Source organism: Hyperolius riggenbachi, chromosome 2 (genome assembly GCF_040937935.1).
Source record: "Hyperolius riggenbachi isolate aHypRig1 chromosome 2, aHypRig1.pri, whole genome shotgun sequence".
NCBI classification, from domain to species: domain Eukaryota; kingdom Metazoa; phylum Chordata; class Amphibia; order Anura; family Hyperoliidae; genus Hyperolius; species Hyperolius riggenbachi.
In genome coordinates, this window is record NC_090647.1 from 192,725,291 (window position 1) to 192,747,687 (window position 22,397).

The 22,397-nt window shown below is 42.8% G+C and overlaps 1 protein-coding gene across 1 annotated transcript in view; it reads left to right on the forward strand.

The window, feature by feature from the left end:
- GPC6 (glypican 6) overlaps positions 1-22,397 on the forward strand; it is an 850,247-nt gene that overhangs the window by 335,179 nt on the left and 492,671 nt on the right. The window contains exon 3 of the mRNA XM_068267917.1: positions 21,988-22,379. Within this exon, the coding sequence (XP_068124018.1) occupies positions 21,988-22,379 (392 nt within the window). The remainder of the gene's footprint in view (positions 1-21,987; positions 22,380-22,397) is intronic.

The window sequence follows — 22,397 nt, forward strand, 5'->3', positions numbered from 1 at the left end:
TTGCAAATTGTTAGTGAAACTAACATCCTCCAAGTGGTAGACAGGTCATGTGTATGCTCATTGTGTATTTGAATCCCATGAGTGGGGTGTGCACTTTTTTGCAGGTAAGCACTCATCTGTTTTTAAGTAGCGCTGTTCATTTCTTTGCTATGTTTGATTGATTTATTTCTGGTCAGCTGCTCCCACTTAATAGTTTTCCTTTGGTGTATATGCAGAGCCTCTGTTTGGGTTCAAGGTGCGTTTGCAGTTTCTGGGGGGGCTCAGCGCATCTCTGAGCTGAGGCCATTCAGAGGCGGCCTGGTGATGCGCTGATCCCACTTTTTTTGCGCAATTCTCAATTTTACTGGTAGCGCGGTCAGGCTATGCATATGCATAGGTAGAATTTAGTTAGTGTTAGGTCCCCTCCCATGGAGGAAAGACTTCTTCGACAGTGGGAGGGACAAGTACCTAACAAATTGCAAATTGTTAGTGAAACTAACATCCTCCAAGTGGTAAACAGGTCATGTGTATGCTCATTGTGTATTTGAATCCCATGAGTGGGGTGTTCACTTTTTTGCAGGTAAGCACTCATCTGTTTTTAAGTAGCGCTGTTCATTTCTTTGCTATGTTTGATTGATTTATTTCTGGTCAGCTGCTCCCACTTAATAGTTTTCCTTTGGTGTATATGCAGAGCCTCTGTTTGGGTTCAAGGTGCGTTTGCAGTTTCTGGGGGGGCTCAGCGCATCTCTGAGCTGAGGCCATTCAGAGGCGGCCTGGTGATGCGCTGATCCCACTTTTTTTGCGCAATTCTCAATTTTACTGGTAGCGCGCCCAGGCTATGCATATGCATAGGTAGAATTTAGTTAGTGTTAGGTCCCCTCCCATGGAGGAAAGACTTCTTCGACAGTGGGAGGGACAAGTACCTAACAAATTGCAAGTTGTTAGTGAAACTAACATCCTCCAAGTGGTAGACAGGTCATGTGTATGCTCATTGTGTATTTGAATCCCATGAGTGGGGTGTGCACTTTTTTGCAGGTAAGCACTCATCTGTTTTTAAGTAGCGCTGTTCATTTCTTTGCTATGTTTGATTGATTTATTTCTGGTCAGCTGCTCCCACTTAATAGTTTTCCTTTGGTGTATATGCAGAGCCTCTGTTTGGGTTCAAGGTGCGTTTGCAGTTTCTGGGGGGGCTCAGCGCATCTCTGAGCTGAGGCCATTCAGAGGCGGCCTGGTGATGCGCTGATCCCACTTTTTTTGCGCAATTCTCAATTCTACTGGTAGCGCGCCCAGGCTATGCATATGCATAGGTAGAATTTAGTTAGTGTTAGGTCCCCTCCCATGGAGGAAAGACTTCTTCGACAGTGGGAGGGACAAGTACCTAACAAATTGCAAATTGTTAGTGAAACTAACATCCTCCAAGTGGTAGACAGGTCATGTGTATGCTCATTGTGTATTTGAATCCCATGAGTGGGGTGTGCACTTTTTTGCAGGTAAGCACTCATCTGTTTTTAAGTAGCGCTGTTCATTTCTTTGCTATGTTTGATTGATTTATTTCTGGTCAGCTGCTCCCACTTAATAGTTTTCCTTTGGTGTATATGCAGAGCCTCTGTTTGGGTTCAAGGTGCGTTTGCAGTTTCTGGGGGGGCTCAGCGCATCTCTGAGCTGAGGCCATTCAGAGGCGGCCTGGTGATGCGCTGATCCCACTTTTTTTGTGCAATTCTCAATTTTACTGGTAGCGCGCCCAGGCTATGCATATGCATAGGTAGAATTTAGTTAGTGTTAGGTCCCCTCCCATGGAGGAAAGACTTCTTCGACAGTGGGAGGGACAAGTACCTAACAAATTGCAAATTGTTAGTGAAACTAACATCCTCCAAGTGGTAGACAGGTCATGTGTATGCTCATTGTGTATTTGAATCCCATGAGTGGGGTGTGCACTTTTTTGCAGGTAAGCACTCATCTGTTTTTAAGTAGCGCTGTTCATTTCTTTGCTATATTTTTGTACATTATTAAAGTAAAATGCATTATTAAACACTTGTATAAAAAAAACTGCCTGACCAGGGCTTTAATGTGTAAGTGGTACAGTAAATCCATGGCTCTTAACCTGTGTTCGATTGAACCCCAGGGATTCGGTGAAGCAGTCTCCGGGTTCTACTGAGGTGTGTGTTTGTCCGTTCCACTCAGTAAATATTCATTGAAGCTACCAGCAAGCGAGAAAATACTCAGAATAATTTTGACAGTACTTTTTCACCTAATTTCTGGAATTTATTCAATTGCAGAGTGCTGAAACAGAATATGATAAATTATCTTATAGGAAAAAACTTGAGAGAAGGTAAATTGGCCCTGGCCCATAGTCTGAGAGAGTGCGCTAGTCTGTTATCAAATGTGATAATGGACTTTGATGTAGAAAATGTGCTGACTGCTGTGGTTCTGGGAGCCACATGACCAGCTATGCAGCCACTTTAAATGTTATATTTGGTTTTTTTTTTTAAATTTATTTGATTTATTGAAATGTGTTTTTTTTTTTAACCATACTGTCATCTTTTGGGGCCATGTGCAAAAGTATGATGTAGACATTGGGAGGGTGGGAGGACATGCATAGTTCAAATAAATAAAAATGGCACATAAATAGCAAAACATACTGTTAAGGTAAAAGATATAAGCCCATATGCTATTCATTTTTTCTCCTGAGTTTTCTTCCAAGAGATAATGGCTCATATGCAATTAACTTTTTCTCCTGAGCTATCTCCCAGGTGATAATTTTAAAATGCCCTTTTAAATACCTTTTAAGAATTTTACAATTGAAAAAGTACCCTACAGTTGGTGAAAAGGTACTATAATAATTATTTTAAGTATTTTCTTGCTTGGTGATGGTCTAAAAGGCATTTTATGACAAGGTGTAAAAATAAGTGGTGTCCGCTTTTATCCTCCTTGTGTCCTCCTCCTATGCCCCTTTGTGTCCCCGTGTCCTCCATTTGTCTCCATGTGTCCTCATCTGCATGGGCACAGTGCAGGGAGTCCCAGACATTGCGATGGATTGGAGGTCTGTATTGGCAGACGTTCACAAGTCAGGCACTCCCTGCATTTGGACTATAGGACGCAGTGACTTTTTCCCCCACTTTTCGGGGAGAAAAAATGTGTCTTATAGTCCAAAAAATACAGTAATTGCATATGGGCATATAGAGTACAACACAAAGTAATACCAAGATGACTCTGCACTTACAAGTTGACACATGGTAAGAAGAACAGACCTTTATCTGACAAACCAGAAGCTGATTGGTTAATCATTTCAGTAATAAAGCATTAGACACCACAGTACTTATCTGGTTACTGTCTTCTAATATTAGACTAGGCAGCATATTTATAGTATACGTAGTCTATTTAGTTCAAGCATTTTATCTTGGTAAAAGAAAATGTAGGTTTACCAAAATGTCTTCCTTTTCCTCCTAAATGTTGTCAGCGTCATGTAAAACTCAGTCGGTTGTCCTCCAGACATGGTTTTGAAATTGAGTAGTTGCCCAACACTGTCAAAAATGAAGTTGTAATTCAGAACTTTGTCAGTTGTCCTGAAACATTACTTCAGGAATAAAATCGTCACTCCTGCTGCAATTCAGCATCATTTTTCATTCAAACTTGTTACATTCTTGCTACAATTCAGTGCTGTCTCTCTGTCAAAATATTTTAAAAGCTCAGTTTGGCAATGGGTGTCAATTAGCAACATTAGAAAATATTGTGAGCTTTGTACAAATGTGGTAATCCCACAGTGACTGCAATAATTGTACTGGTGACATGTAGACATTAATCAGGTCACAGGGCAGTGTGCTACATTTGGAAAGTTTTTAGTCATCAGTCACGGCACCTATTCACAGTGATGCCCTGCAGAGCAACATAACAGAAGTCCAATTTTGCAATGGGATGTGCAATTCCCACAACTGAATTGATTGGTACTAAGGATAAGGGCCCGAACACACTAGCGCATTCCTGTCTACTTTTTAGCAACGTATATCAGTCTGTAACATTAATGTATTTCTTAAAAGTGGAAAGAAGTGCATCAGTGGGTTAAAGGGATACTGTAGGGGGGTCAGGGGAAAATGAGTTGAACTTACCCGGGGCTTCTAACGGTCCCCCGCAGACACCCTGTGTTGGCGCAGCCACTCACCGATGCTCCGGCCCCGCCTCCGGTTCACTTCTGGAATTTCAGACTTTAAAGTCTGAAAACCACTGCGCCTGCGTTGCCGTGTCCTCGATCCTGCTGATGTCCCGCTGATGTCACCAAGAGCGCACAGCGCAGGCCCAGTATGGTCTGTGTCTGCACAGTACACTCCTGGTGACATCAGCGGGAGTGAGGACATGGCAACGCAGGCGCAGTGGTTTTCTGACTTTAAAGTCAGAAATGCCAGAAGTGAACTGGAGGCGGGGCCGGAGCATCCGTGAGTGGCTGCGCCAACACAGGATGTCTGCGGGGGACCATTAGAAGCCTCGAGTAAGTTCAACTAATTTTCCCCCGACCCCCCTACAGTATCCCTTTAAGGCGCTGTTGTGATGCACATGCTACACATTTACATTGCAGTGGATTTAAAAATGAGTGTCTCTTAGAAATACATGTCACGACAGTGCAGTGTCTTTTAGAACACAGCTCTGCTTGCGTTGCTTTGATGGAATTCAATGCACCGCAGAGGATACATCCATGGTTGATCATGCCCATTCCCCAGATCTTTGCAGCTTGTTCTTTTGCACTTATAACTTACTTTATAATGCAACTCTCATAGTGTAAGCGTACCCTAAATCGCATTGAGTAGTGTGGAAACTGTAGCATTTCAGGGAGCTGAATACTGTGGATGAGCTCTACTGTTTTTGTTTCATGTAATAATTAGTTTATTCGTGATCGTAAATGCTTTTCATGCAAATCTTTAAATGCTTCTTCAAAACTCACTTTTTCCGCCGAGCTTATAGTCTAAGGGCTCAAACCCACTAGCCGCCTTTTCTAAGCGCTAGTGATTTGAAAAAGCTCTTGCTAATGCAGTGCTGTGCTGTAGGTGTTTTTTATAAAATCAAATCGCTCAAGTGGGACCACTATTGTCTGTATTATTATGTACCCCATGTTTGTTAATTACTTTGAACAGCGCCATGGAATATGTTGGCACGTTATAAATCAATAATAATAATCATAATTATTTTTATCTGTACATAATACGGATAGGCTATGTTTGTAGAAAAATAGTGGAAAATTCAAGAAGGCTGTACATTGGTTATCACCACACCAACCATTTTGTGAATGCATTGATGACTTGTTCAGCACATCAGCATATTCACTAAAAATGATGGGCATGCATTTAAAAACATATTTTTTTTTAGATCCATTGAAGTCAATGGGCATGGGAAAATACATTTTACACAGATGAGTAAATGTGTGAAAATGTATGGGCATACATGCAAAAACACATTTTTACCAAATGCATTGAAGTCACAATTGCATGACCAAACAGAATTTTAAGAATATTCTTACTTTTGCAAATATGCATATTTTGAGAAAAAAAGCCTTTATAAATGCAATTAAAGATGCAAAATTGACTTTGTAAAAATCTTAACTCATCCCTGATTTCCAAATTAAGTTGGCAAGGTAAGCAACCAATAGCCAATACATGCAGAGAAAAGTACCCTTCTCCACTCTGGTTTTCTGGTCTCTCATATGCCCACTGCCCAGCATGTTTTTGATTATACTTTTGATTATTAAAATGTTCAAATGATGGCACTTTTTTACAATTTTGATTTATTTATATATTTGTTTTACAATTATTCCATACTTTTTAGGAATTTATGATTTGAGATGGTCAAAGAGGCCATATTGCTAACAGCTAATGTATAATAGATAATCTTGAGTAAATATAAGGTATTTCTACATATGATCTCAGTGTGAAAACAATATAATAATAACATGTCTATAGTGCTTTTCTCCTATAGGACTCAAAAAAAATGTTTTGAAAATGCTTATAGAAGTATCATAAGTACAAATTATTCACTGAAATACAAATTATTCCGAGTTGATGCAGGATTATGCAGATTTTGTTTGTAAGTGTATGGAGGTTGAAAATGGACCAGCTGAATCTCACCATGGTTAAATTCGATTGAATGGCAACAACTTTCTGTTTTGCAAAGCATTTTAATAAGAGGGCTTTTTGTATTTTTTATCCCCTTACACACCCCTAGGAGTTCTGGTTCACCATGAGCTTGCTGGGAAGTCTGTAACTCTGGGTGTTTAAAGTCCTATCTTATAGAGCTACATTTTCCCATGCCATGCACTGATGAGGATCACGCAGTCCTAAACAGTCTGTATGCATGTTGGATTATTATGGCTCTGTACAATTATCAAGATGACACATCATTTCAGTGGTTCTAGAGGTGTGTTTAGCTTTCAGGGACAACAAAGGGAATATTTGCACATCTAGCAGTGGTGCATTGTGGGACACTTCATATGTTCAATCCAAGCTGAATAATCGCAAATACCTTCTCTTTTAAGAGGGCAATTTTCTGTTTTGCATATCATTTGAGTAAGAGGGCTTTTTTGTCCTTTTTAGCCCCTTACACACTCCATGGGGAAGTTCTGTTTCACCAATAGCTTGCTGGGCAATCTGTAAAGCTGAGATTTAGAAAATGTGCAGGTCATGGACGTAACAATAACCCCTGCGACTCCTGCCATTGCAGGGGGCCCAGAGGCTTCTGGGGCCCCTCCTCCTCCCTCTTCCCAACTGCAAGTGCATCCAATTAGCAAAAAAACTCTCTGTTCACTCACATAAACTGCGTGCAGGAGCATGTTTAATTTTTTTCCAGCTTCCAGACGCTGCTTCACAGCAGAACACTCTCTTCTGCCATTAGCCGACTCCATGACCCGCATGGGGTTCAGGGACCAAGGGGGCCCCATCATTTTTGCAGGGGGGCCCTATTAAGTCCAGTTACACCTCTGGACCCATTTCAGCTGTGTTTACCAACCTTCAATGCCTTTCAGAAATGGGTGTACAATGCAACAGGGGCAACAGATTCCCCCCTTCCCACAGAGTTACTGTTCCTATTGCTGATAAGATATTAGATCTTCAGACACCCTTCTTCCTCTTTTGGGGTGCTCAGTATTGAGAAAGGCAGTTTGTGTGCTTTGTTTTAACACTATTTAACCTGACATGGTACTGAATGTACAAACGAACATAGACGAGGATATTTTCAATAGATATGCGTGTGCTGAGAAACAGCACTTGCCCAGATAAAGAGTTGCTCATGCACATCTTCTTTTCTTTGTGTTTGAGGGATTCTCTTTTGTGAACTTGCACATGCCCAGTGCAAATGCCCTCATTAATATGCAATGGACACCTGCTTTTTGGTATCATTTTTATATTCAGATCGCCACGTATCCACACAGTTGCCCTGATGGCAGATTGATGCTGATGTGATGTCAAAGCCAAGGCTCCTACTTGAGGAGCTTAAACAAAACCAGAGCTGTTAAAATACCAAGAATCAATACTTATCTGAGTCCCTCACCATCCTCCCGGAGTCTGCCGTTCAGCCACAATCAGCCCCAGTAACAGTAAAGCTTCGGAGGTCCGCACATGCGCAGAAGGCACTGATTGACGCGACTGAGCCTGTTACCAGGGTGTGCTTATGGGGCTGGAGGAAGCCCCGGTCTAAGTACCGATTCTTTGTACTTTAACAGCTTTGGTACACTGTAATCTCGCTGGTGGTAAGGACAAGGCTGACTCATTATTAAAAAACTTGCTACAATTGGTATTGACGAGTTAGCCTTGTCTATGCTGAAAACTGGCCTGGAAAGAGTTATAATGGTGTATGTGCACCACCTACTGGCAGTAGGCACATATAGCATTTTTGGAATCTAATACCATACTATATATCAGCCTTTCTTAACCTTTTTACCCTGGAGGAACCCTGCAAATACTTTTTGGATCTCTGGAACCCCAGAAAGTAATTTTTAAATCTCAAGGAACCTCTGGCATGGCCTTCAAAAGCTGCTGTGGCTGTTTGTCATTACCCTCTATTACAGTGCCATCATTACCATGTCTCCTTATTCTAGTGCTTTTTATTATGTGCTCATTATTATGCTGACTTCCAATTTAGTGCTTCTTTTTACAGTACCTCCTATTATAATGTGCCCTCTATCATACCTCCCCCCCCCCCCCCAATCCCCACAATGGGGAAAAAATGCCAAGGAACCCCTGCAGAGTACTCAAGGAACTCTGGTTAAGAAAGACTGCTATATATTGTACAGGGAATGACACTTATAACCACACTGCTGTGAACTCAGTTGTGATGGACTATAACGACCACCATGGCTAAGAGTTGTGCAGCAGACCAGAGCCTATACAATGGCCCTATGACGATCCCTAGAGATCTGACATGTCGGACATTTAGCTATGCCTAAGCGTGACCCAACGGCATTGTTCTTGGCACCTCCCCACCTGCTGGAAGCCACTCCGTCAGATGCGCTTGTCGTCTCCCCGCTACCCCCCCCCCCCCCCGTGCATCGCAACAGATGCGTCGTCAGCCAAGGACGACAGTGCACTACACTGTACAGAAGTGTCATCAGCCTTTTGCTATGCAGAGGGGAGCAGATGAGTTCACATAATGGAGCAGTTTCTGGTGGTGGGAGCAGTGAGAAGAACAATGCTATTGTGCTGTGCTCGGGTTTTGATAAAAATCTAACACGCCGGATCTTCATGCAATTGTGTGCCTGATGTAGTCACACTGGTCTGACCATAATGACCACCCCCTCCATGGCAGTCGTTATGGTCCACCACTTGGTGTTCAGACCAGGGTGATGGACCGTCACGTGCCCAGTGTCTCATCCAAATGCTTTTCTGCAAGCGTGCAAAAAAGCATTTGTTGAGTTTCAATGGCGATTCCCAGCGACCGTCATCTTTCATCCCACAGGTAGACACCGAGTGCGGTGCTAAAGGACCTCAGAATGACCAGACCCTGCTGCTTCCAGACAGTGGAAAAAATAAAGATCAAAATGCTGCTTTTGCATAAATGGTGGTAAATGACGTGCAAGTGTGCGTGTGTAAACTGGCCTTTAGTTGTACCACACAAGGGAGATGTTTTAGGTAAACACTGGACAGTATTTATTTCTGCATCTGTACATTTAGTTCTTCATCCATATTTGAAGAGGATTTTCTATTTGTGATTAAAAAGTTTATTTTAGAAATTTTAATTTAATTGTTTGACATGATTTTGTATTTAAAACTTTTATTATACTCAGAATGGATACTAGACCCTTGCTGGATGGATTTTAGCAAGTTGCAAGCCAAAATTTCACAAAATTAATTGAACCACTTTTTGCACAGAAATCCTGCAGAAATTGAATGCCAGGGAGGTTAAGCCCAATGGGCCCTCTGGTGTAAAGCCCCCAGTTGCCCCACAGCCTTCTTCAGCTGTTTTTAATGCCACGGAACCCCAAAGTTCTGGTGCACATTTTACATTATAACATAATATTTTTTCGTCACAGTAAGAACACACGTTATTAAATACGTTATTAACTAAATTTTACCAATTTCAATGTTTTTATGAATATAATTATAATGCCTATAAGTACATCTGACTGAAGCCTAGTAACATTAATAATAGAATTGAAATGTCATACAGGAAATCTATCCATTAAATAGGGTGCATAATTTAGAACATTTGCTATTGTTACATGGCTGGGACCTGACATAATACACTGACACCTCATACCTGACCAAAGTTTGAATTATAACTGAGATTGTGGCATAACATTAAAGTGTGACAGTTTATGTAATAAATAATACAGAATGTGTAGCAGGGATGACATACAGTCGGAAGGTGAAACACTGCTGAGTTGTTGCAGAGATGAGAAATCCGTGAATGGCAGCGACATTTCTGAAGTGATGTTTTCAGGACAACTGACAGAGATTTGGATGACAACTTAATTTTGTATGTGATGTTAGAGCAACTGACGGTTTTGCATTAAACTCACAGGATTTGGAGGTGGAGAAAGTAGTTTTAGAGGATATCTGGTCATGTACTAATATGGATACTGAAGGAGAGTGTTGATTTAAGACTTCTACCAAGTGTATTGGTTAAAATAAAAGCTTTCCTATCTGCACTGAGTATGACCCAGTGAGAGAAGAGAGAGCACAGCTGGTCAGCAGTAGTATTTATGCCTACCCAACAACTGCCAGTGACTATGAGATATATAGTTGGGCAGTGCAGTGACCTAGTGGTTAGCACTCTAGCCTTGTAGCGCTGGTTCCCCGGTTTGCATCCCAGCCAGGGCACTATCTATCTGCATGAAGTTTGTATATTCTTCCCTTGTGTGTTTGCAGAACTACTGCGCCTGCGCAGTAAGTCGCGTACAACTTTGGCTTGATTGACAGCTGCGGTTAGCGCAGGTGCAGTGAGGACGACCTCGGGGTCAGCCTCCGCACCATGCTCGGAGACCGGGACGGCGGCGCGGAGCGGTCGGCTGCAAGGGGCTGGAGAAAGCCCCAGGTAAGTAAAGCTCATTTTGTCCATTTTAGCTGATAACTCCTTTAAAGAAAAAAACATTTATTTGTTACAGCTGATACAAATCTTGCAATAAATCTGCAGTGGGTCTACTTTCTGCTTTCATGGAAGCAGACATATTGTTCACATCCTGTGTTTACAAAACAGCTCTCTGCTGTGGCAGCCAGCTGATGCAGCTGAGGGATCAAATTATAATTTGTGCTTAGTCACAGATGAGGGGGAGTTAGACAAGGTAAACTCTCTAAATACATTCAAGGTGCATTACTATATGTTTTCCTTCTGTCCTGTGCAAGAATTCAGGTCCACTTTAAATAAGGTTGTTGCACAATAGTTCTGTAAGCACTTGATAAAGACTGCACTGGTCAGAATGTCATGCTCTGCACTTAGTTACTTGAAATCCATTTCGAGACCCAGCCTTCCTGTCACTGCAATAACCTCCCAATTCCTCCCACTTAAGGTGCCCTTTAAGTAGCAAATATAAATATTCTTTACCTAATATATCTAACAGGCAATGTGCTCCTCTTTAGTTCAGAGTAATAACCACTGCCTGTTTTGTGGTACCATCTATCAATGGGATGAGCTGAAATATTTTATCAGTTTCAAGTGTGAAGTAATAGGATCTCACAGTAGACTGTAAATGTAAATCCTGTAAATGCTTTTAAAGTAGAGAGGGTGCACAGGGGTGAACTAGGGATACATCTGCAGTATCAGTTGTAAAGGGTGCCAGAGCCGTAAACAGGGAATCACCATAGAATCTGCAGTGATCAGCAGTTGTAAGTGGTGAAAAGGGCGATCGTTATTTTATATCGGCCATATCATGTTTATTTCAGCTACTGTATATCATGGACATGTTTGCGGTTACAATAAAGGACCTGATTTCAATCTATTTTTTTCCAGGCGCCCTTTTTAAATGTATGCTACATCTGCAGCTATGGAATAAGCCAACCATTGTACCTGTCAGTAATCCTGCGCTTACCATGTCAGTTTCTGCTGCCTCCGCTGGCAGTGCATCTGGGACTTCCGGTGCGGCTGCCCGCATTGTCAGGGATGGTGTCAGCAGCGTTTATGCAGAGATCCGGCGCATGATTCTCAGACTGCAAATGAGGTTGGACATATGCGCTGTCGGCGACACCCTTCTTATACTCTAAGGAAGTGTGTCAGCTGATCACCTGTCAGCTGACACGCATGGCTCCACCTCCAGTGCCTGATAGGCCAAGCGGCTTAGGGGCGTGGTTGCCTGCTTACCCGGGCTATTTAAGAGCTGTGCAGACACTTGCTCACTGTCTGCTCTAGCTAACACTTCGCAGTGAATGTGTAACGTTTGCAGGTTTCTATTTTCTATTTCTATTAGATGCGCGCTGACACAGCGGAAATCCTCCACAAGCGTATAATTAGATAGTACCCAGCTTGGATGCAATGCACCAGTAGAGGGCAATTCCCACCGGCAGATGGAGCTGTGGAGTGCAGACGAGCACAGCCTCTGCACGGCCACAGATGCCAGATGGGAATTGTACGAGTGAAGGCAATGTAGGGCACGATAGCCCTCTAAGAGAGAGAGCACAGAGACAGACTAAATGTGTGTTCCCCAATCTAGTCGCCACCCAGCGACGGTGAACACACATCCGCAGAAACAAAGCGGGAACACAATCGCAGGAGAGAGGCAATTGCCAGAAGTGACACAAGGCTGAACAGAACAGAGCACGAGAGTAGCAAAGGCACAGCAAACAACAATCAGAAGATAAAGAAAATAACAAACGCTAGCTAAACGCGAACACCACACTCATTTGCAACAGCGAACGCGTTTAAGCACGATCACCGCGCATTAGGCGCCCAGTAATAAGCGTGCCACCCTAACTAACCAATGACACACCACACGAAATAGAGAACGCGAACGCTTGCTAAACGGTTACCTCACCGAGCCTACAGCAAGCGTTTGTATCAGACAAGACAGAGAGAAGGAGCAGCCAGCAGCAACCGCAGCTCTGGCCTACACACCCAGACAGAGATCAGAAGGAACCACCGCTGCTACCGCTAGAGCGGATGCAATCCAGACAGACAAACAGATGGCTAGAACCCCTAAGGCAGAATACAGAAGGAGGCACTGCCACTACCACTAGGGCAAGTGCGATCCAGACAGATGGAGCAGCCAGAAGCAACCGCAGCTCTGGCCTACACTCCCAGACAGACAGAACGATTTGCTGTCAACTGCCGCTGGCGACAGGACAATCGCAGCAGAGAGACACCACAGGCAAAACAGATAATGCAACCTGACTGCACTAGAAGAGCTGCCTAGTGCAGTCCCCAGGAATTACTCTAAGATAAACTTTAACAAACAGGGCTGATACTCTAGGAGAGTTCATCAGTAACAAACCATGAAAATGACCAGCCAAGGATTATGGGAGAACATGGTATTTATACTGCCAGCCTTCAAAGGAGGCAGCTAGGCAATTTGCATGACAAGTGTATGCAAATTCCTCAGCAGAACAACTCTGAAACTTGCAAAGCAGAGACAGGTCTCTTTTCCAGAGACCTGCAGCCCTCAGACCTAAGGAATGGACAAACAGCTGTCTGCCCGTACAGACAGCTGAGCAGATCATTACAGAAGACTTCAGACCTTAGTCAGTTCCATGTGTGGCTTGAACCGGCAGGACCCCAGGGATTCCATACCAGCTAGCCTATATTATTATTATTCTGATTGATATTCTGTGTTTGACTTCTGCCTGATCCTCTGACTACTCTTTGCCTACCGATTCTGTACCTTTGCACATCTGATTGTTGCAGACCTCTGCCTGTCTCCTAACATTGTATTTGCCTGCCGATTTTGTACTGTCTGCCAGATCTGTTACCGACCCTGTTTTGCCTGACCATTTTCATTATCTGTATTCAGTGTTAGTGCTGCCTTCTACTGACACTGTCTGTGGACATTTCCTGTTCAGGGAACGTCGGATATTTGTCTGTCTGCTAGTGCTCACACACTAGCAGATCATTACAGTACCATTGTAATCTGTTGGGCTTGTAGAATTTTGAGCATTACTTTGCTAAAATGCTAGATATCAGTAAGTGCAGTTGTGTGATAATTTGAGTACTCTTTGCCATTGCCATTTTTGGGATTGGAATGTAAACTGATCTTTTCCAATCCAACAGGCACTCTCGTGTTTTACTTATTTGATGGAAGATATCAGATGCACTAGCTGGTTTTAGAAGAGGAAGAGGCACAAGGGACCTTGTTGTCAACATTCAGTGGGTAATCGAAAGCAAGGGAATTCCAAAAGAATATATACTTTTGCTTTATTGATGATTCAAACGCTTTTGACTATGTAGATCAGTGGTTCCAACCTTTTTGAAGTCGTGACACATCACGCCAAATGCTCAGATCTCAGTGACACATCACATATGTGTAGGTAGTATAGCTGCCCCAGTTTAGGTAGTATAGTTTCCCCAAGTATAGGTAGTATAGTTGCCCCAGTATGAGTAGTATAGATGCCCCAGTATAGGTAGTATAGTTCTCGAGTATAGGTAGTATAGCTGCCACAGTATGGGTAATATAGTTGCCCCAGTATGGGTAATATTTATACCCCAGTATAGGTAGTATAGCTGAACCAGTATGGGTAATATAGTTGCCCCAGTGTGGGTAATATTTATACCCCAGTATAGGTAGTATAGCTGAACCAGTATGGGTAATATAGTTGCCCCAGTATGGGTAGTATAGATGCCCCAGTATATGTAGTATATATGCCCCAGTAAAGGTAGTATAGCTACCCCAGTATAGGTAGTATAGCTGACCCAGTATAGGTAGTATAGCTGACCCAGTATAGGTAGTATGGCTGCCCCACTATAGGTAGTATAGCTGACCCAGTATAGGTAGTGTTGCTGCCCCAGTATGGGTAGTATAGTTATCCCAGTATAGGTAGTATAGCTGCCCCAGTATGGGTAGTATAGTGGCCCTAGTATGGGTAGTTAGTATAGTTGCCTCCAGTATAGCTCAGGTAGGGGGCCAGTCTGTTTCCCCCTCTATTCCTGCGGCCGCCGCTCATGTATCCTTCTGAGCTGGTGGCCGCTTCTTCTATGCGTGTACCCGGCTGCCCCCTATTATCACAGGCGTCTTCTTTCCCTGCTTCTCCCCGCCTCCTCTCCGTCTGTAGTTAGATGGCTACAAGAAAATGTCCACCGATGTCTGCTATTTTCTTGTAGCACTGCTCTAGATACAGAGCAGAGACTGGCAGAATCCGGGAGAGACAGAGCGGGCGGCAAGTGGCGACACATATCTGATGCTTCCGCGACACATGCAGCACACGCGTTGGGAATGACTGATGTAGATCATAATAGACTGTGGCAGATTCTCATGGACATGAAGGATACAAGGCCATCTCATTTTCCTTTTGAGGTACCTATATCCAAACCAAGAAGGAACAGTTAGAAAGGAGTATGGAATAACTGACTGTTTCACAATTGACTAAGGCAGGCTTTCTCAACCAGTGTTCCCTGGAACCCCAGTGTTCCTTGAGGACTTTGCAGGGGTTCCTTGGCATTTTACCCCATCGTGGGGGAAGTATAATAGAGCACACTATAATAGGTGGTACTGTAACAAGAAGCACTAAATTGGGGGGTCAGGAGACAGTATAATGAGTGGCAGTGTAATAGGAGATAGTGAAATTAGCAGCCTAACCTATTTAACCTCCCCGGCGTTCTATTGAGATCGCCAGGGAGGCTGCGGGAGGGTTTTTTTTTAATTAAAAAAAAACTATTTCATGCAGCCAACTGAAAGTTGGCTGCATGAAAGCCCACTAGAGGGCGCTCCGGAGGCGTTCTTCCGATCGCCTCCGGCGCCCAGAATAAACAAGGAAGGCCGCAATGAGCGGCCTTCCTTGTTTTGCTTAGATCGTCGCCATAGCGACGAGCGGAGTGACGTCATGGACGTCAGCCGACGTCCTGACGTCAGCCGCCTCCGATCCAGCCCTTAGCGCTGGCCGGAACTTTTTGTTCCGGCTACGCTGGGCTCAGGCGGCTGGGGGGACCCTCTTTCGCCGCTGCTCGCGGCGAATCGCCGCAGAGCGGCGGCGATCAGGCAGCACACGCGGCTGGCAAAGTGCCGGCTGCGTGTGCTGCACTTTATTTGAAGAAAATCGGCCCAGCAGGGCCTGAGCGGCAGCCTCCGGCGGTGATGGACGAGCTGAGCTCGTCCATACCGCTCAGGAGGTTAAAGACCATGTCTCCTGAAAAATAAATGTAGGGGTTTCTCGAGACCAAAAAATTGTTTGCAGGGGTTCCTTGAGATCCAAAAGTTATTTACAGCGTTCCTCCATGGTAAAAAGGTTGAGAAAGGTTGGACTAAGGAGTGCAACAAAGTTGCGGAAAGCTGGTTTGGATGCATCACATGCTGGAATTAATATAGCTGGCAGGAATATTAACAATCTGACATATGCCAATGACATATGCCAATGGGCAGCACGGTGGCGTAGTGGTTAGCTCTCTCGCCTTGCAGCGCTGGGTCCCTGGTTTGAATCCCAGCCAGGGCACTATCTGCAAAGAGTTTGTATGTTCTCTCCGTGTCTGCGTGGGTTTCCCCCGGGCACTCCGGTTTCCTCCCACATTCCAAAAACATACAGATAAGTTAATTGGCTCCCACTAAAATTGGCCCTAGACTACAGTACTTACACTACATAATATAGACATATGGCAATGGTAGGGATTAGATTGTGAGCTCCTTTGAGGGACAGTTAGTGACAAGATATATATATATACACTGTACAGCGCTGCGTAATATGTCGACGCTATATAAATACTAAATAATAATAATAATAATAATAATAATACCACTCTGATGGCTGAAACTGGGGGAAGAACTGAAGAGCCTCATGAATGTCAAATAAGAAAGTGCCAAAGCTGGTCTACTGCTTAACATCAAGAAAACTAAAGTCATGTAATTTGCTCCGAGGAACAATCTACAAATAGATGGGGAAATAATTGAAGTTGTAACAGCTTTCATCTTCCTGAGATCGACGATCTCTGCAGATGGTGATTGCAGCCATGAGATTAAGAGACACTTTTTACTTGGGATGAAGTTTGGACAAGATACAGAAGTTTGGACAAGATACAGAAAAAGAAATATGTCACTTTACTGCTACTTCTAGGTCTTCCTAGTAGTAACATATGGCTGTTAAAGTTGTACTATAAATAAGGCCATGCCTAGAAAAATTGATGCTTTTGAATTGTGGGTGTAGAGAAAGCTACTGAGAGTTCCCTGGATCAATCAATATTTAAAGAAATAATGCCCAAGTATTTACTAGAAAGTATAAAACTACTATTAAAACTTAAATACTTTGGTCACTTAACCTCTTGAGGACCGCAGTGCTAAACCCCCCTAGTGACCAGGCCATTTTTAGTAAAATGGGCCACTGCAGCTTTAAGGCCAAGCTGCAGGGCCGCACAACACAGCACACTAGTGATTCCCCCCCCTTTTGTCCCCACCAACAGAGCTCTCTGTTGGGGAGGTCTGATCGCTCCCCCATGTTTATTTTTGTGTGTACAAATATTTTTGTTATTTTTTTTTATAATGACTGTGACTTTAAATGTTATTCCTCCCTCTCTCCCTCCCCCCAGCCAGCCAATAATGGCGATCGGCTGTCATAGGCTTCTGCCTATGAGAGCTGATCGCTCTCCAGTGTCCCAGGGGGACAGCCGTGTCCCACGGCTGTCCCCAGTACAGCGCTGGTGCTGATCGCAGCGCTGTACATGTAAAGAGACGGCGATCACGCCGTCTAACAGTCTCCCGAGCGGCGATTGCTGCTCGGAGACTGAAGGTGGGGCGGAACTCCGCCCCCAGGCAGGAGATGCGCACGCAACCTGCGCGCGATCTCCTGTATTAGCTGGCCCCAGGACTTTACAACGATTGGCGTTGTAAAGTCCTGCCCCCGCGGCCACGCCCATCGGCGTGATGCATTCGGCAGGAGGTTAATGAGAAGACCGGATTCTTAGATGGATAGAGAGCATATGTGAAGTTATGAACATGCCTATGCAACAGCAGAATTGACAGACACATCGCGCGTGCTAAAGTACATATGGCCAAGAAGAATCCGAGTAGACTAATCAAACAAGGTGGAAAAATCTGTTGGAAGTATACCGCCTTTGTAATATATTTGCATATTCTGTGGAGCATCAGCCCTAGGGAAAATCAGGTAAGAGAGTGAACTGCCAAAATACTTTTCCCTCCCAACAAACTTCAACAAGGTAGTGTGCCATCTTTCTCTGTGTAGGCACAGTCAGAGAAGTGACTGACTACCGTATTTTCACATGATGACCGTACCTGCCAAGACAGCAGCAAGGAGTCTTTGCAGCTCTAGGTAGCATTTTCCACTGCTGAACACAGCTGAGGAGTAAGGGGGTGTTCGGTGAGCATACCATTGAGGTACATGAAAAAAGGGGCACAACATTCTAGAGGAACTAGCACTTAAAGAAAATCTGTATTGTTAAAATCGCACAAAAGTAAACATACCAGTGCATTAGGGGACATCTCCTATTACCCTCTGACACAATTTCGCCGCTCCTCGCCGCATTAAAAGTGGTTAAAAACAGTTTTAAAAAGTTTGTTTATAAACAAACAAAATGGCCACCAAAACAGGAAGTAGGTTGATGTACAGTATGTCCACACATAGAAAATACATCCATACACAAGCAGGCTGTATACAGCATTCCTTTTTAATCTCAAGAGATCATTTGTGTGTTTCTTTCCCCCTGCAGCTATCTTCCACTGAAGTTTCAGGCTGCTCTTTTTTTCCTGCAAACAGCTTTGCCCTTGTCTGTAATTCCTCTGTATGTGAAAGCCCAGCCAGCTCAGAGAACGATTTATCCAGCTTGTAAAAGATAAGAGAGAAGAGAGAAGCTGCTCTAATCTAAATAATACACAGGCAGTGTGCATAGAGGGGCCTGGAAGGGGGAGTTCATAGCAGAACCACAACACTGAAGAACTTGGCAGCCTTCCAGACACAGGCCGACAAGTCTGACAGGGGAAAGATACATTGATTTATTACAGAGACTGTGATAGTAGAAAGTGCTGCAGTAAGCCAGAACACATTAGAATAGCTTTTGGAACTCGTAGGGTGATAAAAAACAGGATGCAATTTTTGTTACGGAGTCTCTTTAACATGGAAAACTGCTTCTGTGTTGGAATGTTAAAAAAAATGGCAGTAACCACATATGCTAGTTTCTGCAATGCAATTTTCACATCATCACAATAAGAATACATTTTGAATATACAACTGCTAAAAACTGGCAATTGCACATTCACAAAACAAATAAAAAGCTGTGTGCCTGTACATGTAACAATGTGCTGTTCTTCCCAGCCATTGCTACACTTCCAGAAATGCCTGATAAATTGTAGATTTGCATCTTACATGCAGTGTCAAATTGCTCTGGCAATGACTCGACTGTTTTTGTCTCAGGCCCTGACAATTGGACCTGTAAGATATTTCACCATTCTACACATATATCTTGTTGTGCTTGAGGAAGGGCCCATAGATTCCTAAAAAGGACTGGTGCCATCAAACTTTTGATTTATTCTTTGTTGAACCAATTTTATGTGCACATTTCATAAGTAGAAGTATTTTTGGATGCATAACTTTTAATACGTTCTGATAAATTTGCATTATGGGCTCTTTTCAAAGTACAGTATACACTAGAAAGTTAGTAGGAGTGTAGTGATCACCCCTTGAGAAGTTTTTAATTTACTCCACAATTTTTTGTATTAAATAATGGGGCTGAGTGAGTGAGAGTTTCAAGTTCGGTTGCCTACTGCTTAAGACCAATTTCAATTTAAAATGATGTATCCTTTGCTTAGTCGAGTCCCATCTGATGTATGGAGGCCTTTTATGTCCTCAGGTGTTCATACAGAATTGAAGTACTACAGCAATGCAGACATTAATGGTATACACAGACCATTCTTAATGATATGTTTTACCTCTGAAAGGTCCTTCTCATTTGTTATGCATACTGGCTGCACCACACATGCTTCAAGACAGCAAGTGATAGAAAGAAATGACATTTAGTGAAGAAAACTTGTCAGTTGATGGAAGTTCATTTTAAGCCTCTGTCAGCAATTTGCGTAAGCTAAAAAGCAATGAGCTAGAAAATGTGATTGATAAACATAATTTCAGGTTATTTGCCATAAAGCATGATAATGAATATTAATTGTTTTTAATTCAAATTCTGTTGGAATTGGAAATACCTGTGAGAATTTTAACAACCTCAATTAAAAATAATTGTTAGTAAACTTAAAGTGTTCAGCTCGCATAAAGTAATAAGAAAATGCATATAAAATGCCCTCTACTACATTGTGGCCTTAATTTAGTAAGACAAAGAATTATACTTTATTTTTTTACCTCACTTAAGCTTGCATACGCACATCCAATTATGATTAGACAATCATTGGCCAATTTTAAAATTTCCATATAGTATGGGAGCTTACCTACACAATCATAGTATTAAAAAATTGTAGGCCCTTGCACTACATTAAAGTGAACATCCAGACTAAAAATCTACTCCGCAGAACTGAAAAGGCTTGGTGTTTCTTTACCAGTTTCACAGCATCAGAACTTTGTTTTTCTTACCAAAGCATCATTTTTAGCTGCATTTTTAGCTAAGCTCCTCCCCATCAAAGAAAACTGCCCGGGCATTTTTCCTCTAGTGCTGTGCAAAACATGATGGGATTTCTGATGTTATTGTTCTTCTGATGTTATTGTTCTCATTGCCTAGCAACTGGGAGGGGTGATCAGGACACAGGACAGTTGGAACTGTGTCTCATGCTCCCTGTCCCCTTCTTTCAGCCAAAAAGATGGCTGCCCTCATAAAATCACAAACATTTGCCTGTTCTTTTAAAACAGGGTGGGTAAGAGATTATATTACCTATCTATTTTAATTAACATAACTAATGTAACTTAATGACAGTATGTTTGTTTAGGCTGAAGTTCCTCTTTAACATGGTAAAATTAGCCATTGACTGACCAATTAAAGTTGGATGTGTGTACCAGGTTTTAGTCCTGCCGTTTTAGTAAGTGGACGACAGCTATGCTGCAGTACATGGCTCCATTTCATTGGGTAGGGACCATTTCATTGCACTGACCACATGGTAGCACACCTTCACAATTATCAAGTAAATATGCATTCATTAAAATGGCTTTGGCCGTTGTTCATTTTGGGTACATTTTTTTGCATTAGTAAAGGTGTTTCCTGATGTCATTTGTCTCTGTATCAGCGTTCTGTTGTATTTAATTATTTTCCATTGTATTGTATCTCCCACTCATCTTCTTCCTTCCCCCTCCACAGAACGGAATAGGCTGATTGGCAGAGGACCCAGTAGGCCATCTTTACATCGAACATTCCTGAACTTTCACTTAAAACATTTATAAACTGTTATTCCTGGAAGTATTACTCTTTTGCCTGTATGTAAGAAAAAAGGCATGCTACTACTGGAACCAATATTTTTCATTCCAATCAGATGGACTGGCATCTGAACCTAAATTATTCTGTAGAGCAATTTAACCACTTAATCCTATTTGGACTAAGAAATACATAAATACTTGCCATAGGGACTCAGCTTTTTTTGCAGTGGCCGCCTTGCTCTCATATGCCTGTGCACGTTGGTATGCAGACTTGAGCAGCATTGCAAGTGGAGGAAGTGGAATAGCAGTTGCCAGTCACTCACATCTCCGCTCGTCTCCAACGTAGACGCCTGTCTTCCCCTCTGACTCACTTGTAATATGCCAGTAAGTCAAATCTGAGAGACGCCGATTTGAGGGACAGATGTACAGCGGCGGTTGATAAACACAGAGGGGAAGAGGAAGCTTCTGTGCTGGAGATGAACGGAGATGTGTGTGACACTGACAGCTGCTGCGGTGTGGAGGTGAGCTGGCTACCGACACTGAAAGGGGGGAGTGAGAAAGGGGGAGATTAAGGGAGTCATCTGGCTACCTATACTGGAGGGGGAGGGGGGGGTCATCTCGCTACCTATACTGAAGGAGGGCGGCTGGTGACAGTGGCCTTGGGCGGTAAAGATACAAATCCGGCCCTGGACACACTACAGATTTAATGCAGGAGTTCTGTAAGCTGTAACAAAGAATGTTTTTCTTTAAAGGTTATTATAGTGTTTCTTATCTTTTAGAGTAGAGAGGAAGTTCTGAGTTCAGGTCCGCTTTAAATGACAACAATAAAAATGCAGTTTATGTATAAAAATGCTTTCGTTGAAACCTCTGAAAAATCCTTGAGTGGAACACAGATGGCTTTTTATGTGTGTGTCTGTGTTTTTTCTGAAATTAGCCCTTTAGACTATTATTTTCTGACAATAAGAGCTGAAACACAACTGGTTGAAACATGTAACACAGAAATTCGCTTTGGATACTATTATTAGGATAACTGCATTTTTATACCTGTATTTTTTTTTTTATCCTTCAGTTTTTTATCCCTAAAACCTTTGAATGTTTCTTTTGTTCTCTCTAGAATTTTTCAAATCACTTCTGGAAAATGCCGAGAGATCTCTAAGTGAGATATTTGTACGGACATACGGGCTTTTGTATGCCCAGAACACAGAAGTCTTTCAAGATTTATTCATGGAGCTGAAACGTTACTACACAGGGGGAAATGTCAATCTGGAAGAAATGCTGAATGATTTTTGGGCTCGTCTGTTGGAACGTGTGTTTAAACTGGTAAATCCTCAGTATCAATTCTCAGAAGACTATCTTGAGTGTGTAAGCAAATATATTGACCAGCTGAAACCATTTGGAGAAGTACCGAGGAAACTGAAAGCCCAAGTGACTAAAGCATTTGTTGCAGCTCGAACATTTGTTCAGGGCCTCACTGTAGGCCGGGAAGTTGCCAACAGAGTATCTAAGGTAATGAAGTATTTATTT